The sequence below is a fragment of the Triturus cristatus genome, chromosome 2_2 (assembly GCF_964204655.1).
Source record: "Triturus cristatus chromosome 2_2, aTriCri1.1, whole genome shotgun sequence".
Lineage (NCBI taxonomy): Eukaryota > Metazoa > Chordata > Amphibia > Caudata > Salamandridae > Triturus > Triturus cristatus.
This window is the reverse complement of record NC_140582.1, coordinates 589,512,454-589,527,638: the sequence shown is the minus strand read 5'-3', so window position 1 is coordinate 589,527,638 and position 15,185 is coordinate 589,512,454. Positions and strand designations below refer to the sequence as shown.

At 44.5% G+C, this 15,185-nt stretch overlaps 1 protein-coding gene across 2 annotated transcripts in view; it reads left to right on the top strand.

Moving 5' to 3' along the window:
• FSTL5 (follistatin like 5) overlaps positions 1-15,185 on the top strand; it is a 2,810,134-nt gene that overhangs the window by 1,768,779 nt on the left and 1,026,170 nt on the right. For both annotated transcript variants that reach the window (XM_085641771.1, XM_085641770.1), the window contains exon 7: positions 4,981-5,147. In XM_085641771.1, the coding sequence (XP_085497897.1) occupies positions 4,981-5,147 (167 nt within the window). The remainder of the gene's footprint in view (positions 1-4,980; positions 5,148-15,185) is intronic.

The following is a 15,185-nucleotide window of genomic DNA, read 5'->3' as shown; positions in this document are numbered from 1 at the left end:
CAATATTGCCACAGGAACGTCACTTTTTAGGATATTCCTGTGGTGATAGGGCATCGCTTTATTTACAAGGCAGCATTTGGCCACTTAACGTGGCTTAACACTGCCTTGTAAATAATGCCCCCTTTCACGCCATGCTTAGAGTGAAAGGGAAGGGCAATGGGTGTTGCTGCGGGCGTTCTTCCGCAACACACATTGATTCTGACAGCTGCCTCCTATTTACAATAGAGGCTTAAACAGGAGGCTGCGCCAGAATTAAATCCAAGGAAAACCTGGTCTTACACTGGCGCATCGAGGAGAAATGTTTCATTTCTCCTTGTTTTTGCGGTTTTCATGTGTGCTGTGTTGTGTAGCACACATGAGAACATCAAAAGGCCAATGATTGTTCATGTAGAGGAAGATCCTCCTTCCTGCACATAAACAATATTTTTAAAAAATGCAGTTTTGCAACTTCTGTGTGTGCTGCATTAAGCAGCACACATAAAAGTGACAAAGTGGCATTTGAAGATTGTTCATGTGCAGGAAGAGGGACCTTCCGGTACATAAATAATCTTCCCCTGAATGCAGACACCCTTTTCAATATGGTGCCAGGGTGCCTGCATTCGCGCTAGGCTGCTAAACCTAACGCCAGCGCAGGGGGGAAAAAAAGGGCTGCACCATATGCTTGTAAATATGGTGCAGCCCTGTGTTTCAGAAGTGGGGGAGTGTGTCGTTAAGACAAGGAGGCTAACGACGCGCTCTGCCACTTTTTTGTAAATATGCCCCTGAATTCCTGGGTAATCGTGCAAACCGGTATCCATTGCACTATATGTAAGATGATGAACATTTGTACTGTAAAAAATACCCTTCCTTAGTCTTGTCGCTCGAGTGAGAAATACTCCTCGCACATTGGAGAGCCCAAAGTGAAAGTCCACTGATCCAGTGAAAAGAGCACTGGCTTGGGAGCCTTTGGCATTTTAATCTTTAGTTATCACCAGCCAGCCAGGTCAGCATAGTGGGCACTCTTCTGGCATATATGAGCTCTACTGCTAACTGGTCGGCAAAAGTAGCCTCTCATTATTAGCACCAGCAAGGAATGACGAGTAAATTCCCTTGTGTAACTGGACAGGGCATCTGTTATTTTAGCCACTTCGAAGCACTGCTTAGACAATCTGAGGTATTCCAAGATATATGTGTTTGTCATTGCTTAATCAGTTGAGACTGTTCAGGTCCTTGATAACTCCAAACTGAAAGGAGAATATTGCTATGGAGATGGTAGGGCCCGATCTTGAACTGAAAAATGCTGATGAAACACGAAAATAGAGTTCATAGTTGTCTCTTGAAGGTGAAAACAGCCATTTTGAACACAGTCATAGCAATGTTCTTGTCTGAAAAATCAAACATTCATGGAAGCAGCTTCACAGGCGAGAACAAAGCGAGCAGACTCCAGATGGTTAGATTGGTAGGACTGCCCCAGTGTAAATGGCAAAGGTTAGCTAGAGCCCCTTTCAGTCAAGTGTAAGTTCCCATCTGAATGGCAGTCAAGGTCACCTCCTAGGAGATAGCTTAGAAACTCTCCTATGGCTTTCACTATTGCAAGTCAAGTCTGTGAAAAGTTCAGTTTGCTTAACTATGGGCACTCACCACATAAATAGGACCTAGACAAACAATGGTAGTCATAATGGCTAAATTTTGAGTCTGCTAGTGGTCAGTCAACCCCCCATTTCTGAAGTTATGTGCTTTAAGAGATGAAGTTGATGTCATGGAATTACTGAATGCAGATCAAGGCGGCCAATGAGCACTAACCCCACGGTCAGAAATCTTTACAAAACATGGTCATCACAGCAATATGAGGAATTACCAGTCTGTATAGGAATACACTTGTGCCACGACAACCAGAAATAGATCTTTTCTAAGGCTTGCTAATTTCCTTTAAAACCACCGACAATCTGCACACCACAGATATTACGCACAAGGGCAAGAGCGGAGAGTTTAGTGGTGGGCCCTGTACTAATATGACATTCCAAGGCATGTGAAACTACACATGTGCTAGGTATTTCGTTGCTATAAAGATATTGTCTATCACCATGATTCATGTGTGGTTCACATTAACAGAAGTGTGAGCTACGAGGTTATGTCTTCAGCTACTTGCATCTCTATGATGGACGACACTCAGCACGTGTGATGGGGTGGTTCTCTCTCTGCAGATAGACTACATACATTATGGCAATATAGTATGTCATGCAGCATAGGGCAATAGTAGAAAACACTTGATAGGGAGCACATCCAGTCCTACTCTCTGTCATGTACAGATGCCGGAACCTTGTTCTTAGTTGAACGCATGCGTTTTTCTGGTGCCTTTTGTGCCCATGTGACGCATTAGACCTAGATTCACCTGTCTTCAGGAGTTCTCTGTCACAAATGAGCCATGAACAACGAAGAGATAATTATTGCTATAGAGTATACAATTCATTATTGCTATAGAGTATACAATTCAAAAAGCCATTTGCGTCAGTAGGTTGAACTTAAACATGAATATGGTTTATTTGCTAATTCAATTCTCTTGAAAAGGAGACCTCCTACTAGTAAATCCAATCACTCATGCTCAATGCGAACCCACATCGGTATACTGTTGTGTGTGAGTGAATCCTACTCTATGGGTCGGGAGTCAATATAGGCAGCAGGAGCACCAGCACGCTTACTACGAGTAATATGGTAATTGTTGTATGTTTACTCAACAATGAGATGGGGGCCTGCATCGAGGTCTGACCCCCATATTGCGACACTCCAGTAGGTGTCCCCTAAGTTGCATCCTTTCGGGTAAAGGGTGAGGGACAAACCATAGTTGACAATGGGGAGACCTCGCTAGGCCCCCACATGTAGGATTTACCAAAGGCAGCTGCACCGCTTAGTAAGCACAGCCTCCATCCTTGTCTAGACCACAGAGGTCTACTCAGTCAACAGTGAGCTAGCCTTGCGTATCCCTGTTCTGGTAGTAGGGAGTCGCAGCTAGGGGACATGCTCTGTAGGCATGAGGGTGGGGAAGTCTCGTTAGTCCCCTGGGTTCCTACCAGCTTTGGGACACAGTACCTGGGGAACGTAGGGAGCCCGGGTTGGTGGCTGCTCATGCAGAAATCTCCTTTTCCTCAGTGAGTAACGCCGGCGCCCAGTGGGGAACTAGCTGCTCCTCCCTGCCGGCAAACACGTTAGTCTTCAGGCACACGTCACAGGAATTCCTTCATTCTGCTCTTGCCCCTCCCTGGGGTTTCCCTCATGTTTGCGGTGGCTCTTTCTCTCTTGACAGAGGGGTGGCACAGGGGATGAGCAACAGGAAGAGGGTAAAGAATGACCCCTTTGTCCAGAATTAGGGCATAAACAGCACTCACCACACTCTGGGCGAATGCTCCTTCCATGAGCGACCTACACTTCGGATTTGGGGCAGAGTTAACACTCCACACATGCTTGATGCCACAAATGAAGCCCTCAACATGTACTAAGGTGTAGGAAGTTCCAAACACATGCTGGACATAACATTATGGCAAAAAACTGGGATGGAGCCACTTAGTCCCTGTCGGACAATGGTGGAGCTTTCAGGACAGTAGGCAGGCAGGCCAGCACACAGCGTCCCTTGACTGAGTGGCAGTCCCTTCAGCAACCTAGCAGGCAACAGGTTAGCAGAACAGATTAAGTAGTCCAAAATGGCGGTTATTCCTGGAAGCACAGCAATCCTCTGGTGCAGTATGTACAGCCAGCAGTGTCTTGTTACAAATCCACGCAGGCTCACTAGTAACATCTACTTTGCAGGTCCTGGGTATATGGAGTACCACTTTACAAGAGACTTACAAGTAAATCAGATATACCAAACAGGTGTAAACCAGTCATACCATGCTTAAAGGAGAGCGAGCACATGCACTTTAGAACTGGTGGCAGTACTAAAGTGCCCAGAGTCCTAAAGCCAATAAAAAGAAGGTCAGCAAAATAGGAGGAAGAAGGCAAAAAGTTTGGGGATAACCTGTAGAAGAAAGGCCAGGTCCAACAACTTGGAGACTTGTGCTTCTAGGCACTATTTTCACTTGAATCTTTAAACATTCATATCTCTGGTTCTACTGATTGGATTTTTATCATTTTTATCTCAATAATTTATCAAATGTGCTCTATTGTTTTTCTAAATTGGTGTGGCATTTTTCTTGTGTTTTGTTTCCACTTTATTACTGTCTGAAGCGCTGCATAAATAGTTTGCACATTGCCTCTAAGATAAGTCTAACTGTTTTTGTGGCAAGTTACCAGAGGGTTAAGCACAGGTTAATTTGAGGTAGGCCTGTTTTTTTTCACCCTGACAGAGACTATGTTTGCTGCTGTTTCATCCCCCTCAACCAGTAACCCAATTTCCAACAGTGTTGAACACGGAAGTGAAACACAGCCTATACAAATGATGACTTCAATGCATGTATTCTGTTATTTACACAATCTAGTTAATCCACATATGAGTTATGAGTGTTTTCTCAGCCTAGCTTGACTTTGTAATGTCTATATAGACAATATTATAGGTTTGTGGCTGAATGTTGCTTTTTTCCCTTGAATTGCGTGGCCTTGTATTGAAAGATGTGATTCGTGACATGAATTACATTTTTCCTTAATATCAGGTTTTATTCAAAACTTTTTAAATTGGTGTCAAAATCTGCGACTATAATACAAATAAATACAAATTAAGGGAACGGAATAGCCGTGGTGAGGTTTGACATTTAAATAATGTATTTGCTTGAGGCAGGATGTTTCATGATTATTACAAATATTCTTTGAACGTTCTGTGAAATTCATTGTCTCTTTTCTCATTCTTTGATGCCTGTCAATCACTTTAATTAAAATGTCAAACTGTCCTTTCTGTGGAAAGGTTTAAACTTTCAGCAATCAAAGGGAAGTAATTCCTTGCATTTCAATTAAGTCTCTAAAATGACTGTTGAAATCCTCCCACTAATGGTCTCCTGCATTGCATGTTCCTAACAGAAGTTGTTCAGCTGAGTCTGCCAGACGATCAGAAAGTGAGCGTGACGACGGCCACAGTGGGACAGAGTGCAGTGCTCATATGCACTATACAAGGAAACCTGCGCCCCCCGATCATCTGGAAGCGCAACAGTGTTGTCCTAAACAACCTGGATCTGGAAGACATCAATGTAAGTAAAATAGAATCCTGAAGAACTCCCTGCCCAGTCTTAAAGAAACACGCCTGAAAATTCAAAACTAGTTCAAATGTGTTACTGTTGCCAAGACAATCAACGATCATAGCAATATCGCTGTCTTCATGTTTTCAGCAGCTTATGTGGATGGCCCTATGCTTCCTAACTGATATCTCCTTAAGAATCTGCTTGCTGCGCCTGTGGATGCTTGGGTGAGCCCTGGTTCCCAGCAGAGAGCAGGTCTGGTCTTTTTAAGATCCCTGGTTGCTCCTAGTAAGCATTCCCACCACTGGCACTTTCCAGAATACGTACAAATGAGGTAACAGTTCCTAAGAAAAACAGTGCCACTATGGTCTACTGTGAAGCGAGAGATAGATAGAGCAAGAGGTGGGCTGTGGATAGGGTTCGAGGATACAAGTGTAGTGAAGGCCAGATACTCCTGGGTGGTACTAGAAGTGCCCTCACACACCCTTGCGGGTGCAAAGCATCATCATCGGGCGGTGCTCCTCGTGGGGGTGGCACTGCAGTCCCTCACGGGCCCTTCAGGAGGGCTCTTTGTCGGAGATCTTTTGGTGGAGTTGCCATAGTTGTGCGTGCGGGTGTATGGGGTAGGGGAAAAAACAGTGTAGTGGTGAGGCTAAAAAGACCTTATGGTACCCGAACAATTTATTAGTGGGTCCGTAGGGTCTAGTAAAATATAACGGGGGATAGTGTATAAATGACACTCTGAGTAGGGGAAGGCTAGATGTAAATAAGCCCCACTGCTCTCGACCCATAAGAGTGAGGGTTAAAGTGAGAGAGAGGGTGTAAGGGGGGTGGTCAACATGTTTCGCGCTGCCCGCGGTCCCTAGTGGATCCTTAGCGCTTCGTCAGGACCTTGATGGAAAAGTAAAACAAAGAGGAAGGGGATTCAGGACAAAAAGGAGAATAACCTATAATCCCAACATAGAAAAAAGGGGGACACGTGTTATTCGTGTCCTTGGCGTCGAACCTATAGGGAGAGGGAGAGAACAGAGAAGTTAAAAAACATGAACCAGCGGTATATGTGAGGGAAAGGGGTTGGGTTGAGTTCGCTCGTGATCACCGCTGACGGCATGTATCTCTCAGAATCGCGAGATAAGTTTTTCTAAACACAAGAGTTGGCTCTCCATATCTAATAGCTCCACACTGTTACCTGTTCCAAGATGGCCGCCACCATTCCGGCCCCTAGGCTAGTCCCTCCTTAGTTTTTAGTTCTGATCCCGGAACAGCAACTCCCTATCAACGTCAGTATATAATGTACCGCCCCAACATTGACTGTTACCGGCGACTCTGGAGGCACCCTAGGATACCGACTTGGAACTACCGGGGCAGATGTAAGTACTTTACACGTACATTCGCTACCGCCGTCAGCGGTGATCACGAGCGAACTCAACCCAACCCCTTTCCCTCACATATACCGCTGGTTTAAAAACCAGTCAGATTTGCTAGTTTTTCTGCTTACCTGGCTCCCCTTGTTTACGTAGCCTTTTATTCCCCACAACTTGGTTTTTCGTAGCTGTAGCCCCCGCCCCAGACGGTCCATACCTGGTACAGCCTGGACCCTGACTTTTGCGGGTATGATATTGAGATCTAGCACTCCTGGCATGTGTTTACTTACGTATCCTCTCCAGTCTACCATTAAGCTTCAAGTATCCACCCTGTGATTTATGTAGCCTACACCAGTTGCGGGCACTGATAGAATTACGGTTAGCTATGTACTTAGTTCACCCCTTCGCCACCTGTTTTACTAGACCGGGCAGCTCACGTTTACCATCGATTTTACTGTTATTGCCTGTTACTTCGACTTCCTGAACTTTCTCGGTACATCCAGCATTGATAGGGAGTTGCTGTTCCGGGATCAGAACTAAAAACTAAGGAGGGACTAGCCTAGGGGCCGGAATGGTGGCGGCCATCTTGGAACAGGTAACAGTGTGGAGCTATTAGATATGGAGAGCCATCTCTTGTGTTTAGAAAAACGTATCTCGCGATTCTGAGAGATACACGACGTCAGCGGTGATCACAAGCGAACTCAACCCAACCCCTTTCCCTCACATATACCGCTGGTTCATGTTTTTTAACTTCTCTGTTCTCTCCCTCTCCCTATAGGTTCGACGCCAAGGACACGAATAACACGTGTCCCCCTTTTTTCTATGTTGGGATTATAGATTATTCTCCTTTTTGTCCTGAATTCCCTTCCTCTTTGTTTTACTTTTCCATCAAGGTCCTGACGAAGCGCTAAGGATCCACTAGGGACCGCGGGCAGCGCGAAACATGTTGACCACCCCCCTTACACCCTCTCTCTCACTTTAACCCTCACTCTTACGGGTCGAGAGCAGTGGGGCTTATTTACATCTAGCCTTCCCCTATCATTTATACACTATCCCCCGTTATATTTTACTAGACCCTACGGACCCACTAATAAATTGTTTGGGTACCATAAGGTCTTTTTAGCCTCACCACTACACTGTTTTTCCCCTACCCCACACACCCGCACGCACAACTACGGTGACTCCACCAAAAGATCTCCAACAAAGAGCCCTTCTGAAGGGCCCGTGAGGGACTGCAGCGCCACCCCCACGAGGAGCACCGCCCGATGATGATGCTTTGCACCCGCAAGGGTGTGTGAGGGCACTTCTAGTACCACCCAGGAGTATCTGGCCTTCACTACACTTGTATCCTCGAACCCTATCCACAGCCCACCTCTTGCTCTATCTATCTCTCGCTTCACAGTAGACCATAGTGGCACTGTTTTTCTTAGGAACTGTTACCTCATTTGTACGTGAACTTACTCTAGGAGCATCGGTACAGGACCTACCCCTCTCTCGTCTTCTATGCTCCTTGTCCCTCCCTCTCAAGTGTGTATACTTTTCAGAATACCCAGAAAATCCCAATGTTTTGCTGAAGAGGCCTATGGTGAAATTATGAGAGTTAATATTTCCTTGACTCCGTTTTCTTTCTGGGAAGTAGCTAGAAAGTAGGTTGGTAGTCATGGTGTGAATAAAACTTTGGATTGGAGAGGATTGGGTTTCTTTCACTCCCCTAGCCACAAACAGGGTGCACTCCCAACCTCTTTGGAACCACCTGCTCTGAGGTATGGCCATACGGAAGAGGAGCATCTTGTGCTCTCCCAGGAGAAGCCTACAGGTGGCTACACAGTCTAGAAGATATTGGGGGCTGAGTAGGGCAAGGGTACAAAAGAAGGTGGAAGATAGAGGCAATTCCCAAGTACGTTAAAGAGCATCCTGGGAATTTCATGGTAGGGTATATGATAGTAATACCTAAGCACATTGAGTAGCATCCTGGCATTCTGTGGCACCAGTCCAGAAACCAGTTGCCATTTTAAGGTGAAATCTTGCCTATGGTGCTAAAAACAAACACATATAGCTGTCTCTGAAGCACAATAGAGTGGAAAGGTAGACAAAACAGCTTCCTGTGAATGATAGGCAAACCAAGGATGAATGCTCAGACCATTGGTATATGATATTCAAATAAAGGGCTCGACACATTGATCTAGTTCCTAATCTATGATGACAGCATGCAAGCACATTACATAGATATTATTATACGTAATGAACCCCTTGGAAATTGTACAGATCCTTGTTCCACTGAGGAATCTTCAGGTCCATTAAACAGACGAAAGGTAACACAACAACCCTATTTATTTGATAATATTTAAGGTTTTCTTTATTTCAAAATTAATTTTACACTCAGGTAGAACTTTCCAGCAATTCCATGATGTCACATCCTGCAAGTTCACTGCTTATGATATCAATAAAATTGGTTGCTATTTGAAGTCACATCCTGTGATTCCATCAGGGAATTAAACAGGATATTAAAGAGTATATTGTGTCACTTCACCTACAACTATGCTATTGGTAAAGGAATGTCAGCATCTGAGGCACATATTTTTCATTGAGTATTTTACTGCCCTTTAGTATTATGTGCATGTCTAATTAAAGACATAGTAGTATGAAACAGGAATACCCAAACATCCCATGATTGTCCTGCGCCATGATTACCTGCAACTAGTGAGTTTGTGCAGTAACATATGAGAAGCTAAGCTCTTACAGTACGTTAAGCAAGCCAGTCTTCGGATCTAAGACATTTACTGACAGGCCCTGGAGATATTTACAAAAGTGTGCACATCAGCGACTTGGTTGCTGCTGCAACCAACAAGAACTACCACCTCCTCTAAACTTTGCTTCTGCTACGGCCACACATTGTCAGTATACTTAGGCCAAAAGAAGCTTGAGAATGGGAACCTCTACTGAAACTTAGCATTCAAACTGCTTTTTAATTTAAAGGATCAATTCTAGGCTACAAACTAAGGGCCATATTATCAAGATCTGCGTTAAAATGATCCCAGCTTTAGTGGCAAGAAACTGCCGCCAAAGCAGCGATAATGGGCTTGATAATATGCCCTTGTGAATTCCCATAGAAGCCCAGGTTCTGGTGTGAACATGTGCTTCTATGGGAATTCACAAGGGGATATTATCAAGCCCATTATCGCCGCTTTAGCAGCAGTTTCCTGCCGCTAAAGCGGCGATAATTTTAACGCTGATCTTGATAATATAGCAATACATTTTAATGGAAGCTTTGTACCAACATGATCTGCCATTATCTATCAATGATTTATATCATTTGGCTATTTTCCCAATATTAAATACATTCATTGAGATTGCTCATGGACTACAATATATATATTTAATGAAACTAGTGAAAATGTTGGCTATGAATATCTCTATGATAAATTCATTTTACATGGTCAATCTACCACATTTGGTATGTGATAATTAGCAGACAGACCCCTGAGCCTAGTTTACCATTAGTAATTGAAACAGTATTTCAAGTGTTCTTAATATGCTTGCATATCAAACCTGACATTTTGGCCCATTAAAGTCTTCGTCACTATCCTCATCTCAGTTAATATTCTTGGAATCATAAAAAAAAAATCTTGACTATTGCTTATTATATTTCAGAAGCTAGTCATTTAAAAATGAATATGAGGTTCGCTGTAAAAATCAATCGCATTGTGATTGTCTCCCCTCAACCAATCACAACGCTGCAATGCAGCGCTCTGATTGGTCTGAGCGATGTAGTTCGACAGTCAGATGGGGACTGGGGACCCGGGCATGTTCTCCATGCAGACTGTAATGCTGCCTGCATGGAGAAATTGCTAAAGTGCGCTTGACCGTTTGGCCGGCCCGAGAGGTCCAGTCAAAGCATCATGCGCACTTTAGTGTGCCCCTCCACTTCTCCTCTGCTCTGTCAGCAGAGCAGTCACACCCTCATGCTGTACCTGCAGGGAAGAATAAAATGATAATAACATCGCAGTATTATCGTTTTATTTTTCCTTTCTTTTGCTGCTGCACAGCAGCAGTGGGACGATGCAGCTGCCACAGCTTGTCTGTTTCTTGTTAATTTTGTGTGACTATTGATCTGACATTCCACTTCAGCAAAGAATTCTGAAGAGCCAGACAGCCATATCTGAAACTGCAGCTTCTGTGGAATAAGCATCAGATACGACATGGGAGAATGAAACCACATTTAGCTTGTTGTCAGGTGAAGGGCCGCTCTGATCCTTTATTTCCCAACAGCCTTTCCTCAGGCTGTAAGGAAGAAGCGTGTGGAGTGGGGTGCCTTATTAGGGCATTGGAACACTGAATGTACAGGGAAATAACAGCCACATAATTCTCATTGACCCGGCCTATAAAAGTTGGTATACCCTGCAATAGGAGTATTCTAAGGGCCCGAATATGAGTGTCAGCTGTGCGAGGGTGGGTGGTATGCCAATGCCACACCCCCGCACCACTGAGACTCGCTGCCACCTGCTCACCAGTGTACGACTTTAAAGTGGTCTGCTCACCAGTGTACGACTTTAAAGTGGTCTGATACGTGGGTGGCAGGGCGGTGCCTCTTTCAAAGGTGGCAGTGACTCAAAAAGTCCATGCCATGCAGGCCCACTTTGTGCTTCCACGAGCACAGGAGGAGGTCCCCCATTGTTTCCTCTCTGCCAGGGTTGACATGGAGTAGATACCTCTATGTCACCGCCAGGAAAGACGAAACTTGTAATATGCTTGGCAGGACTGTGGCAGTCCCGCTAAGCATATTGTGGCCTCTGACTGTCATGCCACCTCCAGGGAACGGCGGTTCCCTGCCAGTGTCGGCAGGCCCAGGGCAGTCCAACTGTCCAACTCATAATGGGGAGAATGGACCACCGGTGAACTGGACCGCCACCACCTCACCCTGGGAGTCTGGCGAACCTGAAACCACCAGACCTGTAATTAGGGACTAAGGGCCATATGTAGGTAGAACGTGTTTTGCGATTCTCTAATTGCAATTTTTAGGGAATCGCAATTAGAGAATTGCAAAACGGAATGTAGGTAGGATTAGCAAATAATTTTGCGAATCCTACATATTCCTTAATTGCGAATTGCAAATTGCAATTCGCAATTAAGGAATACCTCCCCATTCATTCCTATGGGCCTAGAGGCCCATAGGAATGAATGGGAAGACATTCTCAATTAGCGATTCTCAATTAGAGAATCGCAAATTGAGAATGCAATTTCAAGTGTGCCTTGGTGTCAAAAGGACACCCTGTTGCACCCCTGAAATGAGCATGGGTGCACATGTGGCATACATACATGCCCTAAGGACATGTGTGTGCACCACATGCCACTTTGAAAAATGCAAAAATATGCATTTTTGAAAGAAATCGCAAATTACCACCAACCTGTGGTTGGTGGTAATTTGCGATTCCTTAAGGCCAAATTGCACTTTTTGATGCTTCTTACATTGCATTTAAGGAATAGCAAAATTTGCGATTCCTTAAATGCAATTGCAAAATAAGGAATCGCAAATTTAGCGATTCCTTATTTTGCACTCAGATTTGCATTCCTACATACCACTTAGCAAAATTGCGATCGCAAACGCTGAAATTCGGCAAATTTCGGCGTTCGCGATCACAATTTTGCTTTCTACATATGGCCCTAAGTATTACAGGGTGGTAATAAACATAACAAAAATGTGAGACGATGCTAATGTCTAATGGATGATGGTTGGAGTTGGCCCTTTCTGCAGGGTTAGCTGTAAACGTTTTGCCTTCACTGCTAAACAGTGCTAAAGTGCTTGTGCTGTCTTCTTAAAACATGGCAGAATTGGCTTATACCCAATTGGCATATTTAATTTACTTGTGAGTCCCTAGAAAAATGATGCTACATGTGCCTGTAAGTGAAATACTACTGCTGAGTCTGCAGCACTGATTGTGCCACCCACATAAGTAGCCATTTAAACATGTCTCAGGTCTGCCATTGCAGTCTGTGTGTGCAGTTTGTAAACTGCCATTTCAATCTGGCAAAATAAGCTTTTTGCCAGGCCTAAATCTTACTTTTTTCATACATATAAGTCACACCTAAGGTAGACCCTGGACAGTTCGGAGGGCAGAATGACATTTCTTATAGTACTGTGCCATTGCATTTCATTAGAAAGATGGTACCCCAAGTATTGGAATAATATTGCGAGAGCTATATTTGCTGCCCCCATGGCCATTTAATACAGACTTTAGGAAGCATTGACTAAATCCTTCCCATTAAATTATAATATATTCAACGGTAGAAATGTTTTTCGCAATTATAAGCAATCTGTTGAATTTTTTTTTCCAGCTGCACACATTGGCATGCATGGTTACGTCTTACCTGATCTGTTAATTGTTTTATATGGTGCACTCCTAATTGTATGCTTTATTGGTATTTTAATCAAAAGATGTATTGGATTTACACATATTTGTAACTGCACTTTCTATGATTTTTTTCTGAGATGGGTTATTTGCGTTTTCTGTTGAAGTGTTGGTCTATTGCCGTGTCCTGCAGTTTGTTACTCTGTGTTTTACAGTTCCAAGACGTCTTTTGGTGCCAGTGCACTTTACAAAAATCAAACCAAAAAATGTGTAATTATGAATGAATTATCATCTGGGAGCTCATTACTTTACCTCCAATTTAGCTTGCTAGATGTAATCTATCAAAAATAAACTCTGCACCTGTCATAAATCCCACCATACTGTTCCTGCCTCCTATACAACTCATGTAGCTAATACCTTCTTATTCGCTCTGACATCACAGAACTGGTGGTGTCCCCACTCCACCATTCTTGACTTTCCTCATTCTATTTAGAACTGTGGGAATTACTGAGTTCATGATTGCAGGCCCTCAGCTGACTCTACCACTGAGTCATCATATCACAGTGGTGTCACCTCACTGTCACTACCTTTCCCTGCCAGGGTTGGCAGTGGCATCAAATGAATCATTGGCACCAAAATGTTGGGATAAAATTCCCTCGTAATTGGGCTTCATTGATTTTGTTGTTGTTTTAGCAAGCATAAACATGCTGCAGGCTCGGTAATCATTACTACCTTTAATAGAAGCACCTTAGCAGCAGCTCTTGTGAAAGCAGAGAGATCCATGACTACCTGACAGGGATCTCAGAATATGGCCGGTGATCCTGAATTAGGGTAGTCAGGTGGGATGGCGAGCCTTCCACCAAACTCTAAAGCAGGGCTTAAATCTGATCCAGATTTAAAGGTTCATCATAGCCACACACCTACAGTAAATTCTCCACAATTAAATGTAAACAACGATGAAAAGTATTGATTTCACCAACAACAGAAGTACTAAAAGTAGACTCCATTACATTTAGGGGTCTACTTATGAGTCTGGCAGTCCTCGGACTGCCAGACTTGTGGTAGGGCTGTAGTGGTGGTCTTCCGACTGCCACAATATGACCTTGGCTTTCATGCCGCACTGGGATCGTCAACTCCACTGGAGCCCAAACCAAAGTTTCAATAGGAAGCAGCATTTTTCGTTTTGTCAATAACTTTAGCACCGCTTGACGAATCTTCATGAAATTTCCTAAGACCTTCCCCATTTTGGTTCATCTGCTAATTTGAAAGTTTTGGGGTGAATCATCAAGTGGGGGCAAAGAAAAAGCGAGGGTCCCAAAACACGTTTTCCCCATGTCAGTTCTAATTCTTCATTTAGTGAACACAACTACAGCCCGAACGGCTGAATAGATATACACCAAATGTGGCAGAACGCTAGACGTTGGTCCAGAAATTGCACTTTATGTGACTTGGTGTCAATCCGTTCACTAGTGTAGAAATTTAAGTTTAAAAAAATATAGATATCTGGGAATGCAAGTCCTTGCAGTGGGCTCATGGATCCACTGAGAGCAAGCCCTCTTGTTACCTCCTGTAAGTCCCACACAGCAGGATTGCTGAGAGGTCTTAGGAGGCCATGCCACCTTTCCCCGTCACTCTGGAAACGCACCTCCTGGTGCACTGCTATTTAGGGGATGAAGTATCCTTGGCTCCAGAGTGTCCTTGGGGTCCAACTACCCCTCCTTTTACTTCCAGTAAGTCCCACACAGCGGGATTGCTGAGAGGTCTTCGGAGGCCATGCCCCTTTTCTCCACACTCTGCAAGCATGACTTCTGGTGCACTACTGGTTGGGAAATGAAATCCTCTTGGCTCCAGAGGGTCCTTGGGGACCAACTACCCCTCCTATTACCCAGCCACCGCCCACGCAGGTAAGAGCGGTGAGGCCGGGTGTGGGTAATTCGACAGACCATGACAATGGAAAATTAAATAAATAATTAATTCTCCCTTATCATTGTCTGTCAAAATTCTCCCATACAGACCCACCGCTGTTACCTGCATGGGCCGCGGCTGCTATTACCTCCAGTTAGTTCCACAGAGCGCGAATTTGAGGACTTCGGAGGCCATGCCCCCATTCTCCACCACTCTGCAAACATGCCTCCCGGTGCAACACTGGTTGGGGGTGAATTCCTCTTGGATGATGAGGGACCTTGGGGGCCAAGAAGCCCTCCTGTTACCTCCAGTAAGTCCCTTACAACAGAATTCTGGAGAGCTTGTCAGAGGCCACGCCCCCTTTCTCCACCACTCTGCAAACATGCCTCCCGGTGCAACAATGGTTGGGGGTGAACTCCTCTTTGATGATGAGG